The sequence below is a fragment of the Colias eurytheme genome, chromosome 1, assembly GCF_061535395.1.
Source record: "Colias eurytheme isolate Ceu_HAF_F1 chromosome 1, ilColEury1 Martin Lab GWU primary, whole genome shotgun sequence".
In the NCBI taxonomy this organism is placed as follows: Eukaryota; Metazoa; Arthropoda; class Insecta; order Lepidoptera; family Pieridae; genus Colias; species Colias eurytheme.
In genome coordinates, this window is record NC_142980.1 from 11,539,733 (window position 1) to 11,566,812 (window position 27,080).

Here is a 27,080-nt window from a genome sequence, read left to right on the forward strand (position 1 = left end):
TAGAAAATGGTTAGATATTGTGCTGTTTACGGATGTATTTCATCAGAAAAACGCGAATTTTTTTTACGCTAGTCACAAATGTGCCAACCATAAAGCGTTAACACACACATTTGCAGTCTCTACAGTGTGACTGTCAAAACGATCATTTTGTATGGAGTGTCCGGGGTGTGACAATACTATAAAAATGTCACCTGCAATACTTAAATAATCGGCCAATAGAACGCATTTTTGAATTGGTCGTTTATTACGTTATTCGACAAATTTTAAATCAGCGATTGAAAAATCGCCTCTTAGTGAAAATATAAGAATCTCCATAACAACTAAATATCCTAAATACATTGTAAGTGTAGCTTTAAAAATAAAATGGCGTCGTTATTCCTTAAAAGTGGTCTTCTTGCTGACAGCACTTTTAGCAGAGGTAGCGGACCTTTTGCTCATTACTGACTTAGCGTCAACATTTTCTTCGGCTGGCTCGCCGGCCACATTTTCCAGGGATATTGCTGGAGTGACTGTCACATTGCCATCGCTGAATTCTGTTTCAAGTGGTAGATATATACCGAAGCGGTCCTGTTGAAATGCATTAATGTAGAACACATTGCATTTATTTATAAATCGTTGAGTATTCAAAAATATTGAAAAAATTCGGATAATTACAGTCGCTTTTATCAAAATCAAATCGCAAAAGCTCGATATAAACCATTATAAAAAAAAAAACAAAAATAATATTTTCAACCACCGTAATCTGATGAATTAATAAAGTTTCTATGTTTAAAGTATACATTGTATAAAGACACAATGAAAAAATTACAAAAAAAAAAATTCCATAGTAAGGAAGTCGCTTTATGCCTGTCATCCTGTTAATAAACTTTTGTAAATAAGGTGCTGTACCTTAGGATAGCGATTATAATGGATTTGTGGGTGACACACACATGGTTTGGGTGGGGGCTTCTTATAGCTCTCGTGTGACGAAATCTCACTTTTTGGTGTTGGAGGAGTAGCATACCCTATAGAAACGTGAGCATTTGTATTGCATTTAATTAAATTGCATAACGTGAGCATATATATTTGCATTTTAAATAAAAAAAGGGTAAAAACTAGGTTCAGAGTAAATCTTGGAGCAGGGTAAAGGGCTTTATACAGCAGAGCAGATTGCATAAGATGAAATTTATGTCATAAAATACTAGCATTCCGTCCGCGGTCTTACCCGCGTGCTCAAAGAAAACGTTTCGAGGTACTGGAATAGTATTATATCTTTAGCCGAAGTAAAAAAGTGTGCGCTGCGATGGAATGTGAAGGAAAGAGAAACAAACAATTAAACACAATTTAAAATTATACGATAATAATTATGAAATTGAGATTCGCGCGAATAAATAATAACCTTTAAAATTATCCAGGCGTCTTAGCGTCCTCTTCATTTTCTTACGCATTCGCTTTTCCCAAGCGATTTCAGCCGCTGCGAATAATATTGCTCATTTGAATTATACGAAACATCAAACATCTTTGATAATACACAACATAATTAAAAATAAACCATGGTTTAAATAAGTTTAAATTAGTAATAACATAAGTAATTGTTATAAGATTCACAGTTGGCTTTGCTATTTAGCAATAAAGTCGCAAGCATGCTTTTGTAAATCAATATAATAATTATAGTCTGTTATAAAGAATACATAAATAAATAAATAACACAAAGCTTTGCAGTGTAGCGTCAACATTGAACTCAAAAATACCATTGCAACCTAAACTTTATAATTAAGCATAAAATATTATCGCTATTACCTATACGTTCCTTCTCCATAATATCCATTTCGAACATTTTATAAGCGTTAAAATACAATTCCGCTATATCTTCTTTTATTTCAATGACCGGTATCTCCATGGCTTCTTCCACTGCTTTGGTAAGTTCCACATAAGCGGTGTCATAGCGCAGGGCTCCGTCGTCCACGTGCAGGAATATAGCTTTGTCCACCGTGTTGGATACCAAACCGAATAAGTGTTCAGATAATGTTGGCTCCGGTGTTGGTATGGGCTCTGTGAGGGTTTAAATGTACTGGTTATTACGCAGAAATACATAGATTCGAGTTAGATGTGGCTAGAAATGATTAAAAAAGTAGAGAATATTTTTAAACATGTAATCTTCTATATATAACTAGCGATCCGCCCCGGCTTCGCCCGTGGTACATATGAAAAATAGATGTTGGCCGATTCTCAGACTTACCCGATATGCACAGAAAATTTCATGAGAATCGGTCCACCCGTTTCGGAGGAGTATGCAGACTAACATTGTGACACGAGAATTTTATATATAAGATTATATAAAACTCAAAGGTGACTGATATAGTGATCTATTAACGCACAGCCCAAACCACTGGACGTATCGGGCTGAAATTTGGCATGCAGGTAGATGTTAGGACGTAGGCATCCGCTAAGAAAGGATTTCCCGAAATTCTTGCGGGAACGGGGAGAAACGGGGGTGCACGTACAAAGTCGTGGGCGGAAGCTAGTCTTCTATATATATATATATATATATATATATATATATATATATATATATATATAACTCAAAGGTGACTGTTATAGTGATCTATCAACGCACAGCTTAAACCACTGGACATATCGGGCTGAAATTTGGCATGCAGGTAGATGTTAGGACGTAGGCATCCGCTAAGAAAGGATTTCCCGAAATTCTTGCGGGAACGGGGAAAAACGGGGATGCACGTACAAAGTCGTGGGCGGAAGCTGGTATTATTTAATACGCTAATGAATCAAATATAGAAAGTAATTTTGTAGGATAAAAGATATTTTGGTAGAAATGATTGGTAAGAAGCCAAACGAATAATTGTAACATAATTCGTAAAAGAGATGTCTAATATTCATAGCATATAATCCGAAACACGTGTTTCGATAACGAAAATAAAAAATCAATTAGCAAACGATCTATTGGCAAAAACGTAACCATTAAAAAAAATAGATATTTATATAGGACAAGCTTTGCACCGCGGTTGCACCCGCGTGGCTCCGATCCTGTTGGCTTTAGCGTGATGTTATATAGCCTTCCTCAATAAATAGGCTATCTAACACCGAAATAATTTTTTTCAAATCGGACCATTAGTTCCTGAGATTAGCGCATTCAAACAAACAATCAAACTGTTCAGCTTTATAATAATAAAGTAAAGATTTATAAATAAATACAGTATTCATATTATCATTATCTATTAACAAGTTACAAATATAACATCCAATTAAAAGTAGGTATATATTGTTACACCTCGAACATTAACAATGTACGTTATTATCAAGTTATTGAATATTTTCAAACTAATCCGTTTTATAATGAGCTTCTTGTAGCTCGTTATGTCTTGCGAGACGAGAAATTCCCGTAACTATTTATATTATACATATTGTATTTTATCATCTTGACGTCTCTGAGCTTTACCACGAAAATCACATATTATCCTTTCGTTCTTGGTACATGAATATTCTGCAGGAGTGCTCAATATATTATTCAAAACTCTTAAATCAATACTAGTATTATAAAGTACAAGGAAAAACAATATATTGCCTTATTCCGCTTCAGCCATTTGAGAGGTTTCGATGAAACAGAATACGATAGACTCAGTTCTATTAGATACATTAAAAATCCAGACAATTGAGAGAAGGTAAGAATGTTTTACAGAATGAACATATAGATAATTTTTAAAGAACTCGAAACAGTTGATATCATATTATTAAGTTAGGTTAAGTAACACATTATTAAGTTAAGTAACAGTTGATATCATATATTAAGTTGACGACTTGTTTTACATTAAGGGAAAATTTTTAATACAGATTTTAAAATAATAGAGAGTAGATTTTGTTGGCCTGTAATAGGCATCTCATATGAGTGTTATACCTATGTTTGTTACCAAACCCTGTCCTAATTTTTAAGACATTTTATGTGCATATCAGTAAAAGATAAATATTTTTCATAGCTCTAACTGTGCATGCACCGTTAGTGAAAAGGGTAAGACAGAAAAAAGTTTGCTGCTTCAGCTTGTTATATTATGTTTAATATGTTATGTTATATACTATAAATCTATAATGTACAGTCTACCATTGTCTAAGATCCGAATATAAGTCGAAATGCAACGGCGTGGAGATACCGGTCATTGAAATAAAAGAAGAATGGGACCAATTTTATAATAAATTTAGTGTATTAAAAAATGTATTAAAAATGGGTTGACTGGGAAAATCCTGGACAGGATATTTTTTTATTAATTATTAAAAAATCTTTTATTTTCATTTTTTATTTATTGCAGTTTCGAGATAATAAAACAATTTTGTAATAAAACAGCGCTGACATACCTGCCAAGTGCCAACCTAGCCGTTTGTCCCGGTAAATATTAGAAAACGACTATGCCTGCACATTCTGTAGGTTTCATACTTTAAGTCTATTTATTATAATTTTTTTTATTATGTTGATACTGCAATTAATTAAAAAAATGTTTTTTTTTTAATTCATTAAAAATGTCTTTTCCAGGATTTTCCCAGTCAACCCATTTTTAATACATTTTTTAATACACTAAATTTATTATAAAATTGGCCTCATTCTATTATCACGCCGTTGCATTTCGACTTATATTCGGATCTTAGACCATAAGAATTCACCTGGAGTAGGCAGTGTGGTGTCAGAAGTCATAATTGAAATAAACGAGGACGAAGCAGTGTTGACGGACGAAGCTTCTGGCGTTGGTATTCGTATTGGCTCAGGGGGGAAGTTCGTATTGATTATACCAATCAAGTCATTTATGAGGGAAGTGTCGTTGTAAACAAATGTATTACTGCCTTCCTGAAATAAGTAACTCAAAATTATTTTTAATATGTAATCCTATTTTCTATAAATAATGAACTACTTAGTTACCTCTAATATATATTTTTTTGGATGGTCAGTGGAATTTAATTCTATATACTGTTTACTCTATCTATATGAACAATTATTTAAATAGTAATATTAATTTATCAATAATAAAAATAAAATCAATGAAAACACGTATTTTTAAGGTCCTTTTTTGGCCCGTTCTGTGTATTGTTTATTATCTTCAACATGGAATCTAACAATACGCTTGGCCAACTGTGCAGCGCGATGGAATATGGTTCGAACTGTGCAGTCGGAAAAATATAGAATGATAGTGATGAAAGTATCCATTGGATATCTATGATAGGAGAGTTAAAGCTTTTATAGTTAATTTATAATCCTAGAAAAACAATTAATTATTTTTATATAAAAAACAACTGAAAGTTATAAAAGAATATTTTCTCTTTGTATTATTAAAAAAGTCTTTGTATTATAAACGCCTAATGAAAAAATAATCAGGTAGACGATGTCCATTTTTATTTGAATACATTTATTACATACTCCGGATTCTGTACATATGCATTCACAATGGACAAAGGAAATTAATGAGCACATTCGAGTTATTCCGTCTTTGAAAGTTCATTCGTAAAAAAAGTCCTTTAAAGCTTGTATTACATTGTAAAATATTATAATTAAACGGAGTGCATTTCGAAACCGAGTGAATAGTGAATATAATAGGAAGCAGTAAGCGTTTGATGTCTAGTTAATAAGCGCCTTTGAGACAGCTTTTGAACTTTAAACTTAAAGGGAGCTCGAATTTCCAGTTAAACCTATTTTAGTCATCCTATTATGTTACGTATTCACGTTTGACATTAGAATGTGAGATTAAATTATTGTTTGCTACATGTACGACTTGCTGGTTGACCGAGAATTGGTGGTAATGTTAAAAATACTTATGTAACGACGATTAAAAAGTGCTACTAAATAGTAGTCTAATTGAATAAATGAATATTTGAGTTGGAGTTTGAAATTTAGAGAGTTTTATTCTATATTTTTTTTATTTTAGTTTTGAGGTTTCAACCTTTGAGAACAAACATAAAAAGTCGTCGAGTCAGAGTGCGTCTCATTGGTTTCATTAAATTATATTTTTCCCTTTTTGGGATACACTTTTATGTAATGATGTTCTGGATTTGTGGTCATTTAATATTTGTATTATAGTTTTCTTTAAAAATAAATACCACATTTAGATATATTTCTTTACCCTATAGCGAAATTAGACTTAGTTCAGGTGAAACTCTACCAATCGCTGCCTTGCAATCATGTTGTGCACCCCAAAAGTTTTTAGTTCAAACTCGGACTCAAACATCTCTTCATTCAATGAGATTTCTCTTAGAAGCGCTCCTAATCGTCATATTATGTAAACAATTAGATACCGACGGACGGGAAAACAGTTTCCAGACGGGTGAGTCGGCAAGAAACTTTGCAGTTGCTCTTTTCAAATCTCATACGATTTGTAAAATGATTTATTGAGTTATTTTAATTAAAATTTTCTCTATTAGTTCATTAATTATTATTTATAAATGGTCTTGAAAAACTGATTAATAATTCTGCTTGAAATAGGAGAAATGCATTGTTTGTATGCTAAATTGTTGATGTTAAAAATATTATAAGGAAAACGGATAGCTCAGACCTCCCACTGCTCTACAATTAGTAATGAATTAGAAATATTAAATAAGCAATTAAAATACCCTTTAACCTTTATATACTGATTCGTTTGCGGCAAGCCGAGGTGGTTTCGTATTTCTGCATCGAGTTGTTCGACCGGTCTCGTGAAGTGTTCCGCGGCTTCTTTTAGAATACCTTTTCTTTTATTCGTGCGTGATATTTTCCCAACAAATATTTCCAACAATGCCCGGATCTGAAGAGGAAAATTTCTAGTCACTTCTATCTATTTTATTTTATTTTTATCAGGTATTTATTTTTGTTGTTGTCACGTTGGTATAACTGTTGCCTCGTAAGCATTTAAAGTCACAATACCATGAAGGCACGTGTATCTACGGAACGGATTCTATCTGACATTGAGACAAACTTAATAGGGAAGGCCAAGCTTGATCAATAGAATTATTATAATTTTTATATTATAAATGAAGAGAAAGCGTGTATTTGGAACCGAAACATCTTTTAGCTATTATGACTAAACTACTACGTACATTAACATACATTATGTACATTTTTAACTAATATATAGGTAAAAATGTACGTATGAATCTAAAATTTCATTTATTTGAAAATGAGGGCTAGAAACATGAACCATGAACCCTACCAATTAAACGAATTGGGAAAATATAAGTGTTCCACTAATTTAACATTGAACCTTTGTTAAGCTGGGTATCGACTTCGCGCTCCTGGCGCGCGCGCCATGAATGACCGCGCCGAGAGTGCGCTCCGCGGAGCGCGTTCCAAATAATTGAAGTATATCAACTAAGCGCGCCTGGCGCGCGTGGCAACTGTTCCAGTGTTTGACCGTTCATCATGGAAGCGTCGTGTACGAGCAGCAGCAGCTATTGTAATTATTATACACAGCATAATAAAAAAGAAAAAACAGAAACGTCAAGTGCGTTGGTGGATAAAAGAGCTGTACCGAAAAAAAATGCAGTATGGAGTGACACTTATAAGAGACATGCAGTTCGAAGTGATAGAAGACACAATAAAAAACTTCAAAAGAATGTCTACAGAAGATTTTTATTACTTGCATAACTTGATAGAGCCAAAGGTGAAAAAAATGGACACCCAGTTTCGCGAAGCTATTACAGTGACTGAAAGGCTAGAGACAAGCTTGCAATACCTGTTCAGAGTTTCAAAGCAGTCTATATTATCAAGGATAGTCCCAGAATTATTATTCGGAGCGCAACAAACACAAAAAATACGATAAACCCGTCTCCATTGGCGCGCGCGCCACGTTTGATGCGCGGTAAAAAACCGACACCCGACGGAACGGACCGCTCCGCGTTCGACCGCTCCAACGAACATTTTGGCGCGCGTTCCAAACTGGTATCCATTTCACGCGGCTGGAGCGCGCGCCAATGTTCGACCTCTTGGAGCGCGAAGTCGATACTCACCTTTAGGGTGCAGAAACCTGCCGTGTGTGATCCCCCAATTAGTAGAGAATTATCTGTTAGATACATATATGATACATACAGATACCTACTTTGTGTTTAAAAAATAAGTAATTATTTTTTATGAGAATAAATATATAACCTTACTAAAATTCCCTATCAGTCTTTTGAAAGTATATTTAAATTAATTCATGGAAATAAAAATTACAAATAACAAAATTTTACAGCCGTTTATTGCATTTATTTATGTGTTAAAATTAATATCAAAATTCAGTGTACAAAACTTATTGTACTGATTTATAGCCAAATTATGTAGGTACATTGACCACTTTTCAAAACTCAAAATATAAATTCCTCTAATTAAATAACATTCATTAAATCTAGTACAAAGCGCTAGAATATTTGACCCTTAAAGTCTACAGCAAATTACCATCAACTATTATTCCGTCTATAGTTACTTGCGAATTGCAATCCTTGTGAATCCGACTTTATGCAGCTTCTCGTACCCGGGAGCATAAAGCATCTTTCTTGTAATAGTATTACAAAGCATTCAGAGGAACGCATCGAAGCAAGAGTAATGTCATAGCACACCCCGGACACTCCATACAAAATTATCGTTTTGACAGTCACACTGTCAGTAGAGACTGCAAATGTGTGTGTTAACGCTTTATGGTTGGCACATTTTTGACTAGCGTAAAAAAAATTCGCGTTTTTCTGATGACATACATCCGTAAACAGCACAATATCACCCCGGACACTCCATACAAAATCATCGTTTTGACAGTCACACTGTAGAGACTGCAAATGTGTGTGTTAACGCTTTATGGTTGGCACATTTTTGACTAGCGTAAAAAAAATTCGCGTTTTTCTGATGACATACATCCGTAAACAGCACAATATCTAACCATTTTCTACGAAAAACGATAATAAAAAATCAAAAATAATAAAATTACTTTAAGGCCCTTCGCTCATGGAGCTACTCAAAAAGAGCTAGTCACAAACTCAAATTACTAACGAGTTGCCTGAGCGTCACAGCCCATACATGTTCTATGGAGATTCGCACACGACGGGACTAGTTACTAACTGGTGAGTAACGCGTTAGCAACCAATCACGCGCGACGCGTCGTGCCGGTCTCCACGCTACTGGTTTCCCGAGTTTCTTTGTTTTTTATGATAAAAATGAACGAGCAAACATTGACAAGTGACTGAAACCTTAGGCCCTTCGCTCATGGAGCTACTCAAAAATGACTGAACTAATCAGTAATTACGATTACAAACCTGTTACAAATTGTATCTCGCATACAACGCTACTCAAGTTATAAGGTTTCAGTCACTTCTGTTATTTGTTCGTTCATTTTTATCATAAAAAACAAAGAAACTCGGGAAACCAGTAGCGTGGAGACCGACACGACGCGTCGCGCGTGATTTGTTGCTAACGCGTTACTCACCAGTTAGTAACTAGTCGCGTCGTGTGCGAATCTCCATAGAACATGTATGGGCTGTGACGCTCAGGCAACTCGTTAGTAATTTGAGTTTGTGACTAGTTCTTTTTGAGTAGCTCCATGAGCGAAGGGCCTTATAACTTGAGTAGCGTTGTATGCGAGATACAATTTGTAACTGGTTTGTAATCGTAATTACTGATTAGTTCAGTCATTTTTGAGTAGCTCCATGAGCGAAGGGCCTTAGTCAATTTGATTAATGTTGTCAATCTTCGTTGCGTATCGTCCCGGTCACAGGTCCCGGTAGAAAAATATGGACCATTTTTAGACTGATCGTGCGGGGGAGGTAAGTGTATAATTTTGGCGGGAGGCGGAGAGTGTCCGTTCTGTAGCGTTTAGCTACTATTATGTATTCTGTGGTCATAGTATAAAGAAAAAAGTAAGTTATCTTCGAACAAAGGAACATCGCGCCGTTTGTATGTACGTGGAGCGCTTTTCGACGCGCTCCCCGTTCATGTACGTACGCACGCACACAACGCCGCTCGGTTCTTACTCATGGACCGGTCTCGTGAGGGCTTCGCCATTGCTGTGAGCGGTCGGTGTTGGTTTATACAATTATTTAAAATATCAATGTGACAAGTGACAACCCTGTGCCTCGCGAGCTTAGGTACCGTGCGCTTTAAACGCCGCGAGTTGGCCTACTTCTCTCTTTATACTATGGTAATGATATATGAAGTTGTGAGAAGCGTACCTCGCCTTTATATTAGGAGAGGATTGATTGAGTTTCCCAATCGCACGGCATATTCATAAGACTGTGACTCGTGTCGTAGAGCTATTTTGATCTCTCCCGCATCAGTTAATTTGCAAATAGTTTTAATATTCTATTACGATATTGAAGCAATTAGATACTCAATTATTGCATGAAGCATCGCTATAAATTAGTATGCAAATTTAGTGAGATGTCTACACATTGCTCTCTTGTTATAATGTATTATAGTTAAAGAGCAAATAGTTTTGTTTCTATTCATTGGAATTATAGTTCATAGGGATAATTGTTTGTAATAACATTTTCTTTTAAAACTTACTTTGTTCACATTTTTTAAAGTTTATAATTTAAATATAATTATAAGAACTACCGACGCTAAATTTATTTTCCGTAGGGCCAAAGAAATTGGTTCAACACTAAATAGAAAATAACTAATAAAGTAGTACCCTTTTAAAAATAATAGTGCGCTCGAAGTGCGCTTTTTATATTTCTTTCCAATTCCTGCTGCCAATCGAAGCCCTTTACAAAGATGAAAGAACCCAGCCAGAACAAAATAGCTAAATTAAATACCTATAATATTAACTAATTATATTTGCTATTGGATGCGAAATTATTCCTTCTTTCAATATTAGGTACGTAAGAGTATAATGTGCTTCAATATAATTTTTTTTTTTCAAAAAATTTAACTGTCTTCCGAAAGACAGACTTGGTCAACATATTAACAAAACCAACCGGAAGGTATTAGCTTTCAAATTAAAAAATAATCTTCAAAATCGGTTCACATAGTCGAAATTCTGAGGTAAGAAACCGCCAAAAAATAAAGTCGAATCGCAAACCTCCTCCTCTTATGAAATTGGATGCAAATAATAATAAGTATAATAACAAAACATAAACGACTTACATCTCTATCTTTACTCTAGTACCGTACTAGACTTTATCACCTGAATCTAAACAACTTTTATGAACTACCTCTGGATGTTGCGATAAATATGCCTCCTGTTCGAGCTGCATTGTCACACCCAGCCGCGCGGTGCATTCCTTCTGACAAGGCGTGAGTGCATCTTCGTCATGATGCAGTAGCCCTTCAGGCAATAAGTCCAATGGTGTTCCTTTCACCACTTTCCTTAACGGCATTTTTTAAATATGGAAGTGTTTATAACATGAATAGGTAGGATATAGATAATAATGTGATTTATTTATGTTAATTTATATGGATATTTTGAAGAATTATGTGTTTATGATGTTTGTCAATACGAATTGCTATGTGACAATCGATGTCAAAATTCAATAAAAAGTCCGTGGCTTACACACATGTAGGTACATTTTTACCATGAACCCCAAAATACAAACAAACTTCTACCCACGTGCACATGTACACATTTAATTAAAGTCACAGATCATTTATTCGGTTACCGTGACAAATAAAATATAGCTTATAAGCCAACAAACGTATAATACTGGCAGTCCAAGCCCCTGGCCGATTATTTGTAGTTCTAATCCAATATTGCATTTTGCGGATACAACCCCAGCTCCCCTTGAATTCTTTTAATGAATCGTCGTTTGATTGCGCGCTGGTAATGTACGATGTGTGAGCACAAGTGACATGTAATCCTTTATGCCATTTATTATAGTCATACAAGTCATATCCTGGGCTATGATACTTGTTAAACAACAGCATTGTTTGTGCTATTAGATAATATTAATTAAATGATGCATGATCTCTAATTTAAAGAAAAATTGATGGATCTTTACTTAATAAAGCTTAACCCAAAATAGAAGCTCGAAATGTAAAAATATTATTTCCATAGACTTTTCAATTCGCGTAAAGATCTTTGTTATAGACCATAACAGCTTGTTAACAATTTATAAAAAAAACCTTATAATGCTACTTTATATATCTACAGTATTACATGACAAACATTTAAATTTTAAATATTATCTAATGAAAATTAAATCTAGTAAATTTATTCATGCTTATTAAGCCGGTATTATTTGTTCCATACAAGCTTGCATTCCAAGTAACAAGTCCCTGAGGTTTATATATAATATAAGGGTTGAACAAATAAAAAGAAACAACGTGGTTTCGCAATACTTTTTGCTATTTTATACTGTAATGCAGGTTAGGGGCCGACCCCGCTGTAGAGATCAATATACTCGTGATGTTGCAAGATATTAATTATCTTCTTACTTCCGAATCACGTACTGTTTTGTTTAGATCTTGTTATGATACTTTTATTTCATTTGCAATCAGTTATGGTTAGTTTTTTTGATACATCTAGTTCAAATACCGTACGCTTTTACTTGAACTTTTAAAAAAGTTTACACGAAACAACAAAGTAATTAATGTTTATATGAAAAAAAAAACAGAGTAATTGACGAAAACTGATTTTGTATCATATTTATAAGTAAAACTTTTATAATTTTTGAAGTGCAAACAAACACCAAAAATCCGAGCAGTGAAGCACAAACGTCCGCTAAAAGCACCCACCACAATGGGTAAGCGACGTGCCTTGAATAACAAAATAAAACTGCACACAAAAATTTAAAAAATATTTTTTTGTTTGTTCTAAGGAAGCAATTTGTTTTCTTTTTTAATAAAAGCTTAGTACATCAAGATACCTAAGTGTTAAATGTAACAAATTATTGCTAGTTCTGCTTGGCCCGGATTTCGAGCGAGCGTTGCATTATGGCGTCTGAAATTTATCCTCACTCAAACTTTGTGGAGCAATTGTAACTTATTCTACGCCAGTTTTAGGCCATTCTGAACAAGAACTCGATCAGCAAACCCACTTTCATACTAAATTAAATTTACAGGATACAAGGCATATAAACGTACTATTTTAGTTGTTAGCTAAATGAAAACGAAATCAGAGTAGGAAGTAATGTTTTATTAGAACACACAGGAATTGTTGTATTATTATTAATTAATAGGAAAAAGTTATAATTTATGCACGATTTTTAGGACTTCGCTAAGGATTGCGATTTCGCAATAACATCTTCAATTGTGCCCACCATGTAAAAAGCTGCTTCTGGAATGTGATCCAGTTCTCCACCTAAAATTCTTTTAAACCCTTTAATTGTTTCTTCTAATTTAACCATTTTACCGACGTGGCCAGTAAAAACCTCAGCTACTTGGAAAGGCTGAGAAAGAAATCGTTGGATTTTACGAGCACGAGCTACTGTAAGCTTATCGTCTTCAGATAATTCATCCATACCTAATATAGCAATAATATCTTGTAACGACTTGTAATCTTGTAATATTTTTTGGACTCCTCTCGCAACTCCATAGTGTTCAGGGCCGATTATATTCGGGTCCATGACTCTCGATGTAGAATCCAAGGGGTCAACAGCTGGATATACTCCTAATTCAGCAATGGCGCGCGATAGTACTGTCGTAGCGTCCAGATGAGCGAATGTAGTCGCTGGAGCAGGATCAGTTAAATCATCAGCTGGGACATAAACAGCCTGTACACTTGTAATAGAGCCCGTTGTTGTAGTTGTAATTCGCTCTTGCATCGTTCCCATATCAGTAGCTAGCGTTGGTTGATAGCCTACTGCAGACGGAATACGCCCAAGTAAAGCTGATACTTCAGAACCAGCTTGGGTAAATCTGAAGATATTGTCCACGAATAACAAAACATCTTGACCCTCTTTGTCTCTAAAATGTTCAGCTAATGTCAACCCTGTTAAAGCAACACGAGCCCTTGCTCCAGGCGGTTCATTCATCTGCCCATAAACTAAAGCTACCTTAGATTGTTTATAGTCATCTTTAATTACCCCACCAACTTTCATCTCATTATACAAATCATTACCTTCACGCGTGCGTTCTCCTACACCAGCAAATACAGAAAATCCACCATGTGCTTTGGCAACGTTGTTAATAAGTTCCATAATAAGCACTGTTTTACCTACACCTGCACCACCAAATAGTCCAATCTTACCTCCTTTGACATATGGTGCTAATAAATCGACTACTTTTATACCAGTGACAAGAATTTCTTGTTCAACTGACATTTCTACAAACGGTGGTGCATCTGCATGAATTGGTGCAAATTGATCTGTTTGAATTGGTCCACGTTCATCTATAGGTTCACCTATAACGTTAATTATTCTACCTAAAAGAGGCTCACCGACGGGAATTGTTATGGGTGCTCCTGTATCTACGATAGGTTGCCCTCGCACTAAACCTTCCGTGCCATCCATAGCAATTGTACGACATGAATTTTCTCCTAGATGTTGTGCCACCTCAAGAATCAAACGTGGTTTCCGACCGGGAACCTCAAGAGCGTTTAAAATTGGTGGCAATTCTTTATCAAATTGTACATCGACAACCGCACCAATAACTGCTATAATTTTTCCCTTCGCTCCACCTGAAGCTGATTTGGGTGCTATTCCAGTAAATGCCGAATCTGATGATTTCTTGGGTGGTTTTTCGGCCTTATCATCTTCAGGTTTTTTGGAGCTTGTAGAATATTTTGCGTAAGGATTATTTAAATATACACATGCGCCAATTTTTGCGAGTGTATTTCTGGAGTTACTGGTAGCCTTTTTGTTACTTATACCATTTAAGTTTAATTTTTTCAGCTCTTTACTTGCATTCGCTTTATTCAAATTAGAAGAAGAAAGATCTGAGTCAATTTGCTTAATTGATTTCGTCATAAAGCGCTTGTTTATATTGTTTAATAGTTGAATTCCATCTTTCGCTTTACAACACTCAAATATTGGTTTAGATAATAGTAAAGACATATTTTTTTACGTATAAAATATAAATTGTTAGTCCAAGCTGAAGTTGAATACAACGATCATATTTTTATGACAGCTGTCATTCATTTTATTTTTTAATTGTTGCCTAGTTTTAACACATTTTAAATAAGGTTCGAGTATGAATTGCCATAGACATTATATTAAAATAAAAATATTACTTTCGTAGGTAGCTAAAATACTGAAAAGGTATTAATAAATTATTAATTTTATATATTAACTCATCTGTAGTGAAGCCTAAAATAATAGACGGAAAATAATATCACACAGCGTAAAATAAACATTAGTTTCATTAAAAATATTAAGATCATGCAACTTAAATACAGTCATCATATTAAATGTAAAAACAATTTAATTACTGAGCGTGTTCTATATAACCAAGATACAGTCAATATTGTAATAGTTTGTAACAAAAATTACCGAGACTCAAAGAACTACTTATTTAATCATAAGACTATTAAAGTAATTAAAGTACTTACTAGTTACTTTAAAATAAGTTTTCAAAGTTATCAAGTCTAAGAGGAGTCCCATACAATAGACTGTTGACCAATAGGAGCCACGAAGGGCGAAACGGGTCAATAGTTCGTTCTTACCTTTAATTTTTGATGAGGACTATTTCGTAGTGCGTATACGAGACGGTCCATCACGTAGAAGCCGTGTGCGTGTAACTCATCTACGCATGACTTTTATAATCGTACACAAATATTGATTTTAATTTTACGATATCAATCACTTACAAAAACAGTAAAGAACCGTGGACATGAAACTGTTAATCGAATGGATTTAATTTTGCTTTTTTATGCTAGAATTAAAATCTTCCCCTTTAATCTTGCTAAGCCCTTTGAATAATTAAGAGTTGCTAATAATAAGTCGAAGAAAGCTTTATAACGCTATGCATATTTCACTAACTAATTTGGCTGGTCGTGTCGATCCAATTATACGAATATAGCCCTGCAGCGTGCGGCCCTGTACTTAGTTTCATTTTTAATATGCACCCCAATGTTCGTATTGATATATGGATACAAGATTTAATTATTTGTTTGGTGTATATTCTACATATAGGAAAATATAACATTTTATAAAAATGCCTCAGATAAATAAAACATATCTGATTTGATTTGAGAAGGTATAGAAAATGCTAAAAATAGATTTCTATTGAACTGAACTCGAGTTCGATTTCATAGAACTTCTGTATATATGTAATTTTATACACTTTAGATGCAAAATGCAGATACAACATTGCTTTATATTGGATGGTTTGTATGTTACTTATTGGATACTATAAATAAGCTTTATGAAATAAATCTCTAATATCGTCAAACAGATTGCATATTGTTGGTTTTATTCAATAATAAAACATTTCAGGTATAACATTAGCATAGATCATAAGATACCTTCATAAATATGAGAGTAGTACCTATGAGATGAAATAAAATGTAATAAATGTAATGTGTAATGATGTAATAAATGAAAAAATAAACCCTGAATTGATTAATGTAGGTGACAACACCTCAAATTTCGTTAAAAGCAAAAACTCTTACAAAATTGCAAGAAATCTCAGACTTCTTCAAACAATAGGAAATACCAATTAGGCCATCGCTTTTACTTTCTTGACGAAACAAAGCAAGAGGAAATTTTTTCAAATACTGACTTTCGCCACCTTACGCCAGGCTCTGACGACAATATAATATCCGAATTTTTTCGCAACTCTTTATTCATTGTATACTAACTTTCCGCTCTCAGCTTCACCTGCCTTGGACAAAACTTAACAAATTATAAACAAAAACCGCCTCCTTGGACAACTCTAATAATTAAAAAAAATCGCAAAGAAAAAAACATATTTAGTACCTACCTATAAAACCCTGCCATACTATTCCTATTATGACACAAATTAGCATATTTGCTGTTGCGCCACGAACTTCGGAAGTTTGATTGAAAGCAGAATGAGGAGTGAGGACGCTAGAGTTATTTATTATTTTATACCAAAATTATAATGTTTTTCTAGACATTAAAACCTCGATGAAACATACAATTAAAAGTCATTTAATTGTAAGGTATTTAGTTCGGAAGAATATATTAAGAATACGAGTAAAATCAAGATCCTAAACAGGAAAATGAGTTGATATTTTGACTTGCAAGGAAGATTTTTAGAATACTTATTTCAAATAATTATTAATATAAGTTGATATAATAACGTATTAAACTTAGTTTAAAAACTCCTACTTATTATAATTCTGAATTTCAAAAAAATAATTAGAAAAAAATAATCGTTCCTGCTTCATACCAATTAAAATTTGAAAAAATGTTATGAAAATATAAGATACCTTGAATTATATTTATATTGAAACATTCCATTAGCTTCTGCATAATGTGACGCGAAAGCAAAAACTGTAATATGTAAGGAAATAAAATGGAGAGAAGTAATAGCGGCGATCCCTAAAATTGTGCCTTACGCTAATTAAATTAGATTCTCAAAGGTGTCGTTTTAATTAAATCCGGCGTTGTCGGAAACCTATTTTGATGTCCGTCGGAAAGCCCGGCTATGATTAAAACAATATATAAAAGACATCTTGCATTTTAATTTTATTTACCGTGTTGGGAGTCTTTAACCGTCAACGTTTTTAATAATGGACTATATGGCGATAGAGTATTTAATAAGATCCACGTGAAGAGATGTTAGATGTGATATTAAAAATTCTTAATAGACTCCCCGGATGCACAATAAGTATAAAATTATATTCAATTTTTGACGCTCATTTACCGTGTTTTACACCGTGTTTAATTTTACGAGAATAGGGTGTTTTTTGTTACTGCTTTTTTTGCTTTGTTATGTCATAACAAGTACAAAGAGCATAACATTGTGTAAATTAAAGACATACGCTTAAAATAATTACAGGTTAATGATGGTAATATATAAACTGTGCTATCCGTACTTAAATTATTCTTCAAGTTTATCCAGTGTGTCAAAGTGTGAAATTGCCTTTCAATTAGATTATTTTGTCATTTTAAGTCAGCTCAAAAGCAGGCAGACTAAATCACAACAGATTATGCAGCATTCTAATATTTTATCGAGTATATTGGCTAACGTGATGACCTGCCCTGTTTCAAACGAGACGGTCCATTTTTCCAATATGCGTTCACGCGTCCCCAAGGAAAGCTTCACAACACGGAATTGACTCGTTTCAAAGCTAACACACAAAATAAATATTACCGGCTGTTATTTGAAATAATGATATTATTTAAAATTATACGACAAAAGACGAAAGAACCTTTAAAAATGATAGGATTTTTTCATTACGATTCTTATAATAATAATTAATAATACAGTAAGTATCTACGGTACTTATGTTTTTTAAAGTCGAATAATAGGCGCATTCTACAGTCGGCGAAGTTAATATAAAATAAACTATAAATAAGAAATTGCTAACTAGCACGTGGATTACACGTCCTTGATTCTTGAATTTCTCATTAAACTTATATTTGCGTTGTTTAGTGTTTACTTCCGTCAAAGCATTAAACAAAAATCAATAACAGTGTTAACGCATTAAAAAAGTACAAAACAAATAAAATTAAAGTGAGGTCAGTCAGGTCCACAAGTCAAACAATATCGCAGGTCGGGAGTCGGCGGAATTGAGCCAGAATCATTTATAAATGGGGGGAAAAATGGGGAGTGAAATAGGAGGGAAGGTGTGCGCTGCATTTTGCATGAGCAGTGTTCGTAGGTAAATCCACCCAATTTCTCTGTTTCTATAGCAAACGTATGTAGTGTTATTGGTCTATTATTCCATTCTGTACTTAACGCGTGCGGATTAAACGTCGGCTTTTAGTGTAAGAGGCTTCGTCTCTCCATCAAGTAATCCAAAGATGAATTATATATGACTGAATACTTCTACATAAAATCAAGATTCAGTATTTGGCTGTGATGTAAAAATAGAATGATTACCGTGTATCTGTTAGATATTTTTCATGTTATTTTTTTATAAATAATGGAAAATAATTCTAACGCTCTGTTTAAAACTGAAATTTTCATTTACAAATATTGCAATATTAATTTGGAGTTAAATTAATTCTACTTAATTTAGTAAAAGGTAATAAAGTCTAGATTCTGAGAAGAATTTAAAGCGTTTGGTGACGGAATATTATTATAAAAAATAGAATGAAAACTAACTAGAGAATAATTGAAGTTTATTACTAGTTGTTTCTGCGAAAGAATAACGGCATAGAATGAAAAGACAGACAGGGCTTTTACTACGCTCTAACTATGAAGTGATCTTATAAGAGTTCTCCTTCTTTATTGTTTTGAGGTTCAGAATAAAATTAAAATTACTTTATTTCCATAAAGGACTTTCTATTAAGATCCCCAGGCTTTTACTGTGCAATTACTTGTACAGTGCAGAAGTAATTCCCGTAAATGTTGATTGAAGTTCCTAGTTAGTTTATTGTGTTAAAAATGTGACTTTACAAAGACACAATGAATTATTTAAAGCTTCCTGGAAATACTGATAAAGTTAAGCTAACCATTTTTGTATGGACATTGCAATAATAATAATAGGTATAACCTGCTAATACGAAACTAGCGTAATTAAACAGCCAGACGGTCCCGCACTAACCTCACACGTTACATTAGTAACGAAATAAAACAATAATCGTTAGATATAATTAGCACTTCGAAAAGGTTTTTCCTTCGCTTTCTCTATACATTTTTAATGAGAACGCAGGTAGGAAGCGTGAGATAGGAAATGGGTAGTCACCTTGGTCTGCATATTGCATTAGATTTAAATTGTTTACGTCGTTAAGAAAGAAACTTTGCTGAACTGCGAAGAGGCGGGAAACTTTCGCGCTGCGATGTTCAGATACCTATTTTATATTTCGTAATTGTGAACACCTGAAAATGTTTACGAAAAAAGTAGGTAACATCTTTTGTTTTTGTTTATTTCAGCCACTGTCGAATTTATGTAATTTTACTTTTAAGGCGAAAGCTCGAAGTGGGAATGTAAACATTGTTTTTGGAATCAGGGATGTTCGTGATTGTTAATATTAATACAGGTGGAAATAAACGTAAGCTTGGAAATTACTTGCTGGAATTTTGCCAGTGTTTATTAAATATAATTATTATTCTATATAGTATTGTGTAATCTTGTGGATCGCTTGTTTTTACACACTGTTTTCAGTAATAGAATAATAGTAAATAATGTCACTATCCTACATAACGCGCAGTCTATTGTTCTTCAATATTATACAAAATGTATATTGTCATAATATTTTATCATCAATTAAAACAATTGAAGTCTAGTGCGATTTGAGGCTTGCTAGAGAGAACGTTTCGATTTTATAATGAGGTTGTCAAGTCTCTTTACGATTTTAATAATTTATCAGAGTTGTTGTGTTAGTTCTGCTACAGTCTTGGATACTTTTTCTGATAAAATTAACGAATTTGCACAATTCGTAAGAGACGCTTTCAAAGTCATTAAAATTAAAATGCGAGATTTCCTTTTTCCGGCTGAATATGTTGATAGAGAACTCGATTATATGGATAAATACGGAGTAAGGCCAAGAACCAAGAAGGCGTTTAGTGATTTTGTGGAGGAAACGGCGGCTGAAAGTGAAATAGAATCTCCTGAATATTTAACTTTAAGATCGGAACCTACTGCTTTAATGTCTACACCGCAACTTGCAACCTTACACGGAAAACGCATAGAATCTCATATTGTTCTTACCAAAGATGGCTATCTTCTTACTCTACATAGACTGATTAGTTCGTGTTTCAAAAATGATACGAGTGGCGATTGTATCCAAGAAACAGTGCTGCTTCATCATGGTTTTCTCGGTAGTTCAGCAGATTGGATTTTATCAGGACCAGATAACTCACTACCGTACATTCTCTCGAATGTTGGTTACGACGTCTGGATGACTAATGCAAGAGGTAATTATTACTCTCGTGGCCACATATCACGAAAAGTAGAAGATTTTGATTTCTGGAAATTTTCATGGCATGAAATGGGTGTATATGATTTGCCAGCCGTTGTTGATTACATTAACAGCGTAAAAAATTCAACTCAACCTATGAACTATATTGGGCATTCTATGGGTGCTACGACATTTTTAGTGTTTTTATCCACATTGCCAGAATATAACAGGTATATAAAAATGGCTATATTTTTAGCACCTCTTGCATATTTAACAAACGTGGATGGGCCCTTGCGAATGCTCAAGTGTATGGGCAATTATCCTCCTGAACATCTAATCAAACTAATAGGTCAAGGAGAGTTTATGGCTAACAGAAAAGTGCCTCATTGGATTGCAACGAAGTTTTGTAAAGGCGCTCTACTGTATTGCGAAAATCCGTTTTTATTTTTTTCTGGAGGATTACCCGAAGAAGATATTTGGGATACTGATTTTATTGCAAGGTTACTTTACCACGTTCCAGCTGGAGGTTCAACGAGGACCATATTACATTATGCACAGTTAATAAAAAGCGGAAAGTTTCACAAATTCGGTGACGAAGAACATGAATATCCATTGAATAAAGTGACTGTTCCAATTGCGTTGATATCTTCAAGTGACGATTGGCTGTCCACCGGACCTGATGTTTTGAGACTTTTCTTTAGCATTCCTCGAGCTCTTGATCATTATATCATACGTGACAAGAAGTTACATCATGGTGATTTTGTTTGGGGTACAGGTGCTAATGTAGTGTATGATAAAGTGCTTGATTTTTTATCACATGGCTTAGATCAATTCAAAACAAATGAAGTATAATGGGTATTATAATTGTACAATAAAGTTATTTAAATGCACGTCATATTTTATTTACCTTCAATATAATAACATTTAATATTTTCCTATAAGTTATCAAGGTACCCATTTAATAATTTCACTATAGGTCCGTACAATTTATCATTCAAATAAAAAAAAATAGCTTTTTTAGAATATTATATTATAAATATTATATTAGTTACCGTAGTATATAGTATTGAATTTGGATTAACAGTGAACTATCTTATTATGCATAACCACCCAAGTTTAATTGAGATGTCAGTTACTATAAATGAAGGAAACGTCCTCATTTTTATTAGTAATCTCGTCAGATGAGAAAACTTTTCGATGCGTATGTTTCAGCCCGAGCTCTAGTTAATTTTGTGCTAAAACTCGGGGAGTTTCCGATCCGATTTCAGAGTTGACATGTTCTCAACATTATCTGATTCTATTGAACTTTAGCAAATTAATTAACGTCTATTGTTAGCAAATACAGAGAATCGGAAGCTTTTTGCATATTTTAAATGGCATCTGGGAAAATGGACTACTTTATTCGATGATAAATGTGAAGTGCCGCCTCCGCTACAGCTGGCCTTAGGACATAGTTGTTTTTATATTTACTTCACTGAATACATATTGTTATTGTGACTTATTCCTTCTAGTCTTATCTGTTACATTTTGAATAAATGAAAATATTTAAGTATGTCAAAAAAAATAAACACGTACCTAATTAATGTTACTTGATAATAAAATGGAAACACATCCTGCATCCTCATCTTATAAAATATTACAGTCACCTCTAAGGTTGTTTATTTTTTGCAATTTAATAGAAGCAAGGCAATGTCAGAACAGGCCCAGACAGGCTTAGAAAAGTCAACAAATAAAAACAGAACTAATTTGCAAAACAAATTCGTCTTTATTCTCGTCTGGGCACATTAACCAAGCCACATTGTTTATCCGAAAACTTTTTTATTTGCCGGCGCATAGAAACAGGTACGTATTTTAATGCAAATGTGTAAAAAATCCCCTCTTCACGTTTAAACAAGTTGAATGTACCTACATTTTGTAATTAAATATTCGGTTAGCGATGTTTTCTCTTTCATACTTAATAATTTTCGTAGCAATTACTTACGTAGACGAATATAATGCAATGTACAATACAAGGGTCTTAAAATATTGTAATTAATTAATGATAACGGTTCGGTTCAATAAATTCAATTTAGTACATGCCATAAATTAAAAGTGATTTTGTAACGAAGTAAATGATAATCTAACGAATAATCCAGTAACAAGATTAGATCTATTTGAGAATTGTTTCACTTAAAATAATTGTATAACACAACATTAAATTTTATCTTATAATACAATATATAAAGCTTTTCTATTGTAAATAAAATAAATATGTGCCATTGAAGACGAAAGGAAACAGGATAGTGTAAAGGAAGCCACTGCCTACAAGTTCACTATAAATACCTACACAAGTTAAACTTAAATGGCATTTGAATAGAACCTTATAGAACAGTCAGTTGCAAGATAAGTGTATCATTGAATTATAATTATATCATGGAAATAACTAACTGTTTTCTAAAATAGCTTGATTTAGAATTTATGAGGCAATTTTCGTACCTTCTATTTTCAATAATCACGACATAGACAATCCAGCTATATTTGTTTGTATAATATTTTATTAGCATAATAATTGATTAACCACTGACCCATGAATTGTTTGATTTTTAATATTGAGACCATCATAGTTAAGGAGTACATTGAAGTTTACATAGTACAATATAAATATTTAATATAGCTTGAAACTATTTATATTAACTGTAACAGGTCTTCTATTGTAGTTCTTAGTGACAATTCTAACAATGAACTAGAATCAGACAATGAAGAACAAAGTGATTATTCTGATTGTAATATTGCATATTAACGTAACCAAATTAAACGAAGTTGATTTTAACATTGATGATACTAATAATTATGAACAATTAAAGCAATTGCCCAAAGTACGTGGTGAAGTCCGCGATTCATTCAATCAACTTGTTAAAAGTATTATAAAATTTTTCAATATATCTATAAGCCAATTGGAAGCAAGACGACGCAAAATAAAAAAAGAATTCTATCATTTTATTGATGTAGCATTTAGAGATAAAAAAGTGGAATGCCGTAAAACGAGAAGATTTTCAAACAATATTCCAAATGTGGGAATGACTTTAACAACATTAATCCTTTCCCATGGATATCATGTTGAATCTCATACGATACTGTCTGTAGATGGGTATATGTTAACAGTTCATAAAATAAAACCATTTGTTACGTATTTGGGTAAGAGAAGAAAAACGAGTGTTTTATTGCAACACGGATTGTTTGGTAGTTCAGCTGATTGGTTCCTCGTTGACCCAGATAAATCTTTACCGTATATGATTTTAAAGGCTGGCCATGAAGTATGGCTAGCTAATTCAAGAGGAAATGTATTTTCCAAAAGCCACGCAACAAAATCTATTAATTCCTCTGAATTTTGGGATTATTCTCTGCATGAAATAGGAGTGTACGATTTATCCGCTACCATTGATTACATATTTAATACTAGTGAAAAAAACTCAGAGATAGTAGTAGTTGGGCACTCTTCAGGTGGTGCAGCATTACTGGTTTTACTTGCTTCAACACAACGTTACAATAATATGTTAAAATTGTGTGTTCTTTTAGCACCAATCGTATATGTGTCGAATGCACAAGGATCTTTGAAGTATTTGCATTATTTGGACGGTACGAAAAATTCCGCTGTACTGAGCAAAGCCAGAAATAGAGAATTTGTGCCAAAAGGTCCAGCTTATGAGCAAGTAATGAGGATATTTTGTAATAATAACAGTAACATTTTTACATGTTTGCGGTATGGTGGAAAGCGCGTAATGAAAGAAGATTTTACTTCAACTATTTTAGATGCTACATCTTCGGGAGGATCAGAGAAATTTCTAATTCACTATTTTCAAATGATGAAGAGCGGGCATTTTAGGAATTTTGATTACGGAAGCGAAAATAATTTAAGGACATATGGGCAACAGCGTCCACCTGGGTACAATTTAAGGGATGTCACTACTTCGATTGTGGTCTTCTCTTCATCAGAAGACTTACTGTCGGCACCAGAAGATGTGTCTCTACTACTCAGTAAATTATCTGATGTTATTGATCATACAATTATAACGAAGAAAGAGTTCTCCCACATTCATTTTCTTTTCGATGCTTATGCAGCTCAACTAGTGTTTGATAAAATAAATCAATTTTTAGACTAACATGACAATTCTTTTTTTCATATGATGCGATTAAATATAAGTAAATGATAAGCTAGTTGATAGTATTATAGCGTCATTCCTTGTTCATTTTTTATTCAAGTACTAACGTAAACAGCTGTTTTGTGATATGTAAGTATAGTCGAGAATATTTTGTATTAAACCGATTCCTATCACAATATTTATATAAAGCAATACATATTGTCTTGAGTTCACAGAAATTCAAACTATCAAACCGCTACCATGCTCAAGACTAGACAATCAAACGCATTACTCCACCATAAACGCTGAACGTTTAGTATGAATAGTTTGGCTCATAACTTCATATCGTGTAGGAGCGTTGCCTTTTGTGTGTTGGACATACGATGTTGATTTCCCGTGTGGCCATTTCATGCGACGGGCGTTAGCGCGACATGTCACCGGGAGCGTCACCTCCTTCAACGTTTAAATGAAAACTTATCAAACAAGTCAGTTTAAAAAATGTCCACGATAAATATAGAATTTCATCCGCCATTTTTCTATGAAGGTGACATTTTCTCGTTGAAATACCTTCATAATAAATAAGCTTAAATAGACACTCCGTTCATTCGAGGAATTTAGAACAGTGATATTGCAGGAAAGGCAAGGAAAGAGAATTAATTGCGATTGCTTCACTTATTGAATTTAATTAATAGCTACTCTAGATCTTGTCCCGTTTCTTGCTTGAGAATAGCAACTTTATTTTGGGTCAATTTTTATAATTGGCAACATAATATATTACATTTCCAATATAGTGTTCATAATGTTTAAGAAATGGTACATTTCTCTATTGTATACTAGCGGTCCGCCCCGGCTTCGCCCGTGGTACATATTTACGTTTTCTCTACATAAAAACCATCCTCGTACTTCAAGGAATATAATAAAAAAAGAATTATCGAAATCGGTTCAGCCGTTCTCGAGTTATGCGCTTACCAACACATTTTGCGATTCATTTTTATATATAAGAGAAGATTATAGTATGTAATTCCTTTATCGCAATGTTAAAACTTCAAACAAACGTGAGGCATTAAAAACTCCTTGCCTAAAAAGCTACCATCGATAAAGAAAAATTTGGGTCCACATAGAATTGCGTAGGTACCGTTTAGGGCGTTATTTTTCTTCCCCATTCAATCTAAAGAAATAGTTGGTCCCTTAAAGACTGCCATTACTTAGAAAGTGACTTAGATCAGGTGTTCAATGTTATTGATAAACGCCTGAACGTAGGGTGGATTTATTACTTTTTTTTAACTTTAGTTTACAGGGGCTTAACTGTTATTGTATAAAGTTTATTATGTCTGGTTACCAACTTTTTGTAAGTGGAAATCGACTATGATAAATCCAATTATAGGAAAAATATTTCTTTTGGGAAACGACAGGCATGAAAAACAGATACAAATTTGTTCCATAACATTTTAATATCATTACTTTATGCGCTGCCGCAAATAAAAATAAATTAAATTATAACAAAGTATAAGTATAAAGAGATCAATAAATAAATAACCCAGTTTCCTAAGTTAAGTTAGAACTATTAGTTAATACATCACTGACTACACTTCCATTGTTCTTAATGTGTGCGGTTCTTCGCCAATCAATCCCACTTGCTTATAACAAATATTTCCGTAGCTGTTGTACAGAATATTGTACAGAATACTTTAAGCTATTTAAGCGCATAATTAACAATTATTGGAAAATTTGTAAAAAAATATATACCTATTGTCCTGTAGAGATAGGTGGCGAAAGATTTGAGGAACTTTAAGACACAACTACTAAATGAAAATACTGATTATTTAAATAGCGATACGGGCCATTTTACACAAACATATCAGACAGACTATTAATAAACAGTAACCCCTAATGAATCCTGAACTGACAAAAAATAACAAACGTCCAGAAAAACGTAATTGCGAATTTGTTACGGATAATAGTGTATCTTAACGCGAACATTTATCTGGCAAAGCGTTTACGCTCTCGCTCCCGCCATCCAAATTCAATATATTGCTTCCTTTGACGTCCCCTCTGCTTCCCCTGCAGGCCTTCATAGCTGTATATTACCGCATCAAATAATAACGTAGTGTAGAACATTCCTTACTGGACCGGTCGATA

General features: G+C 33.6%; 2 protein-coding genes and 1 pseudogene across 2 annotated transcripts; 1 reads left to right on the forward strand and 2 right to left on the reverse strand.

Annotated features, from left to right (window-relative positions):
• Nucleotides 1-372: 372 nt before the first annotated feature.
• Nucleotides 373-11,289, reverse strand: LOC149911260 (uncharacterized). Its single transcript, XM_090114033.1, has 7 exons — nt 11,125-11,289; nt 6,591-6,752; nt 4,648-4,828; nt 1,780-2,031; nt 1,379-1,453; nt 889-1,004; nt 373-567 (listed from the first exon to the last, which is right to left on the reverse strand). Exons 1-7 carry the CDS (start codon nt 11,287-11,289, stop codon nt 373-375), a joined length of 1,146 nt encoding a protein of 381 aa, XP_089970159.1.
• Nucleotides 11,290-13,113: 1,824 nt separating this feature from the next.
• LOC149911261 (ATP synthase subunit beta, mitochondrial pseudogene) lies at nt 13,114-24,330 on the reverse strand (annotated as a pseudogene).
• LOC149911262 (lipase 3-like) lies at nt 20,251-21,675 on the forward strand. Its single transcript, XM_090114112.1, has one exon. It carries the CDS (start codon nt 20,251-20,253, stop codon nt 21,673-21,675), a length of 1,425 nt encoding a protein of 474 aa, XP_089970238.1.
• Nucleotides 24,331-27,080: the final 2,750 nt, after the last annotated feature.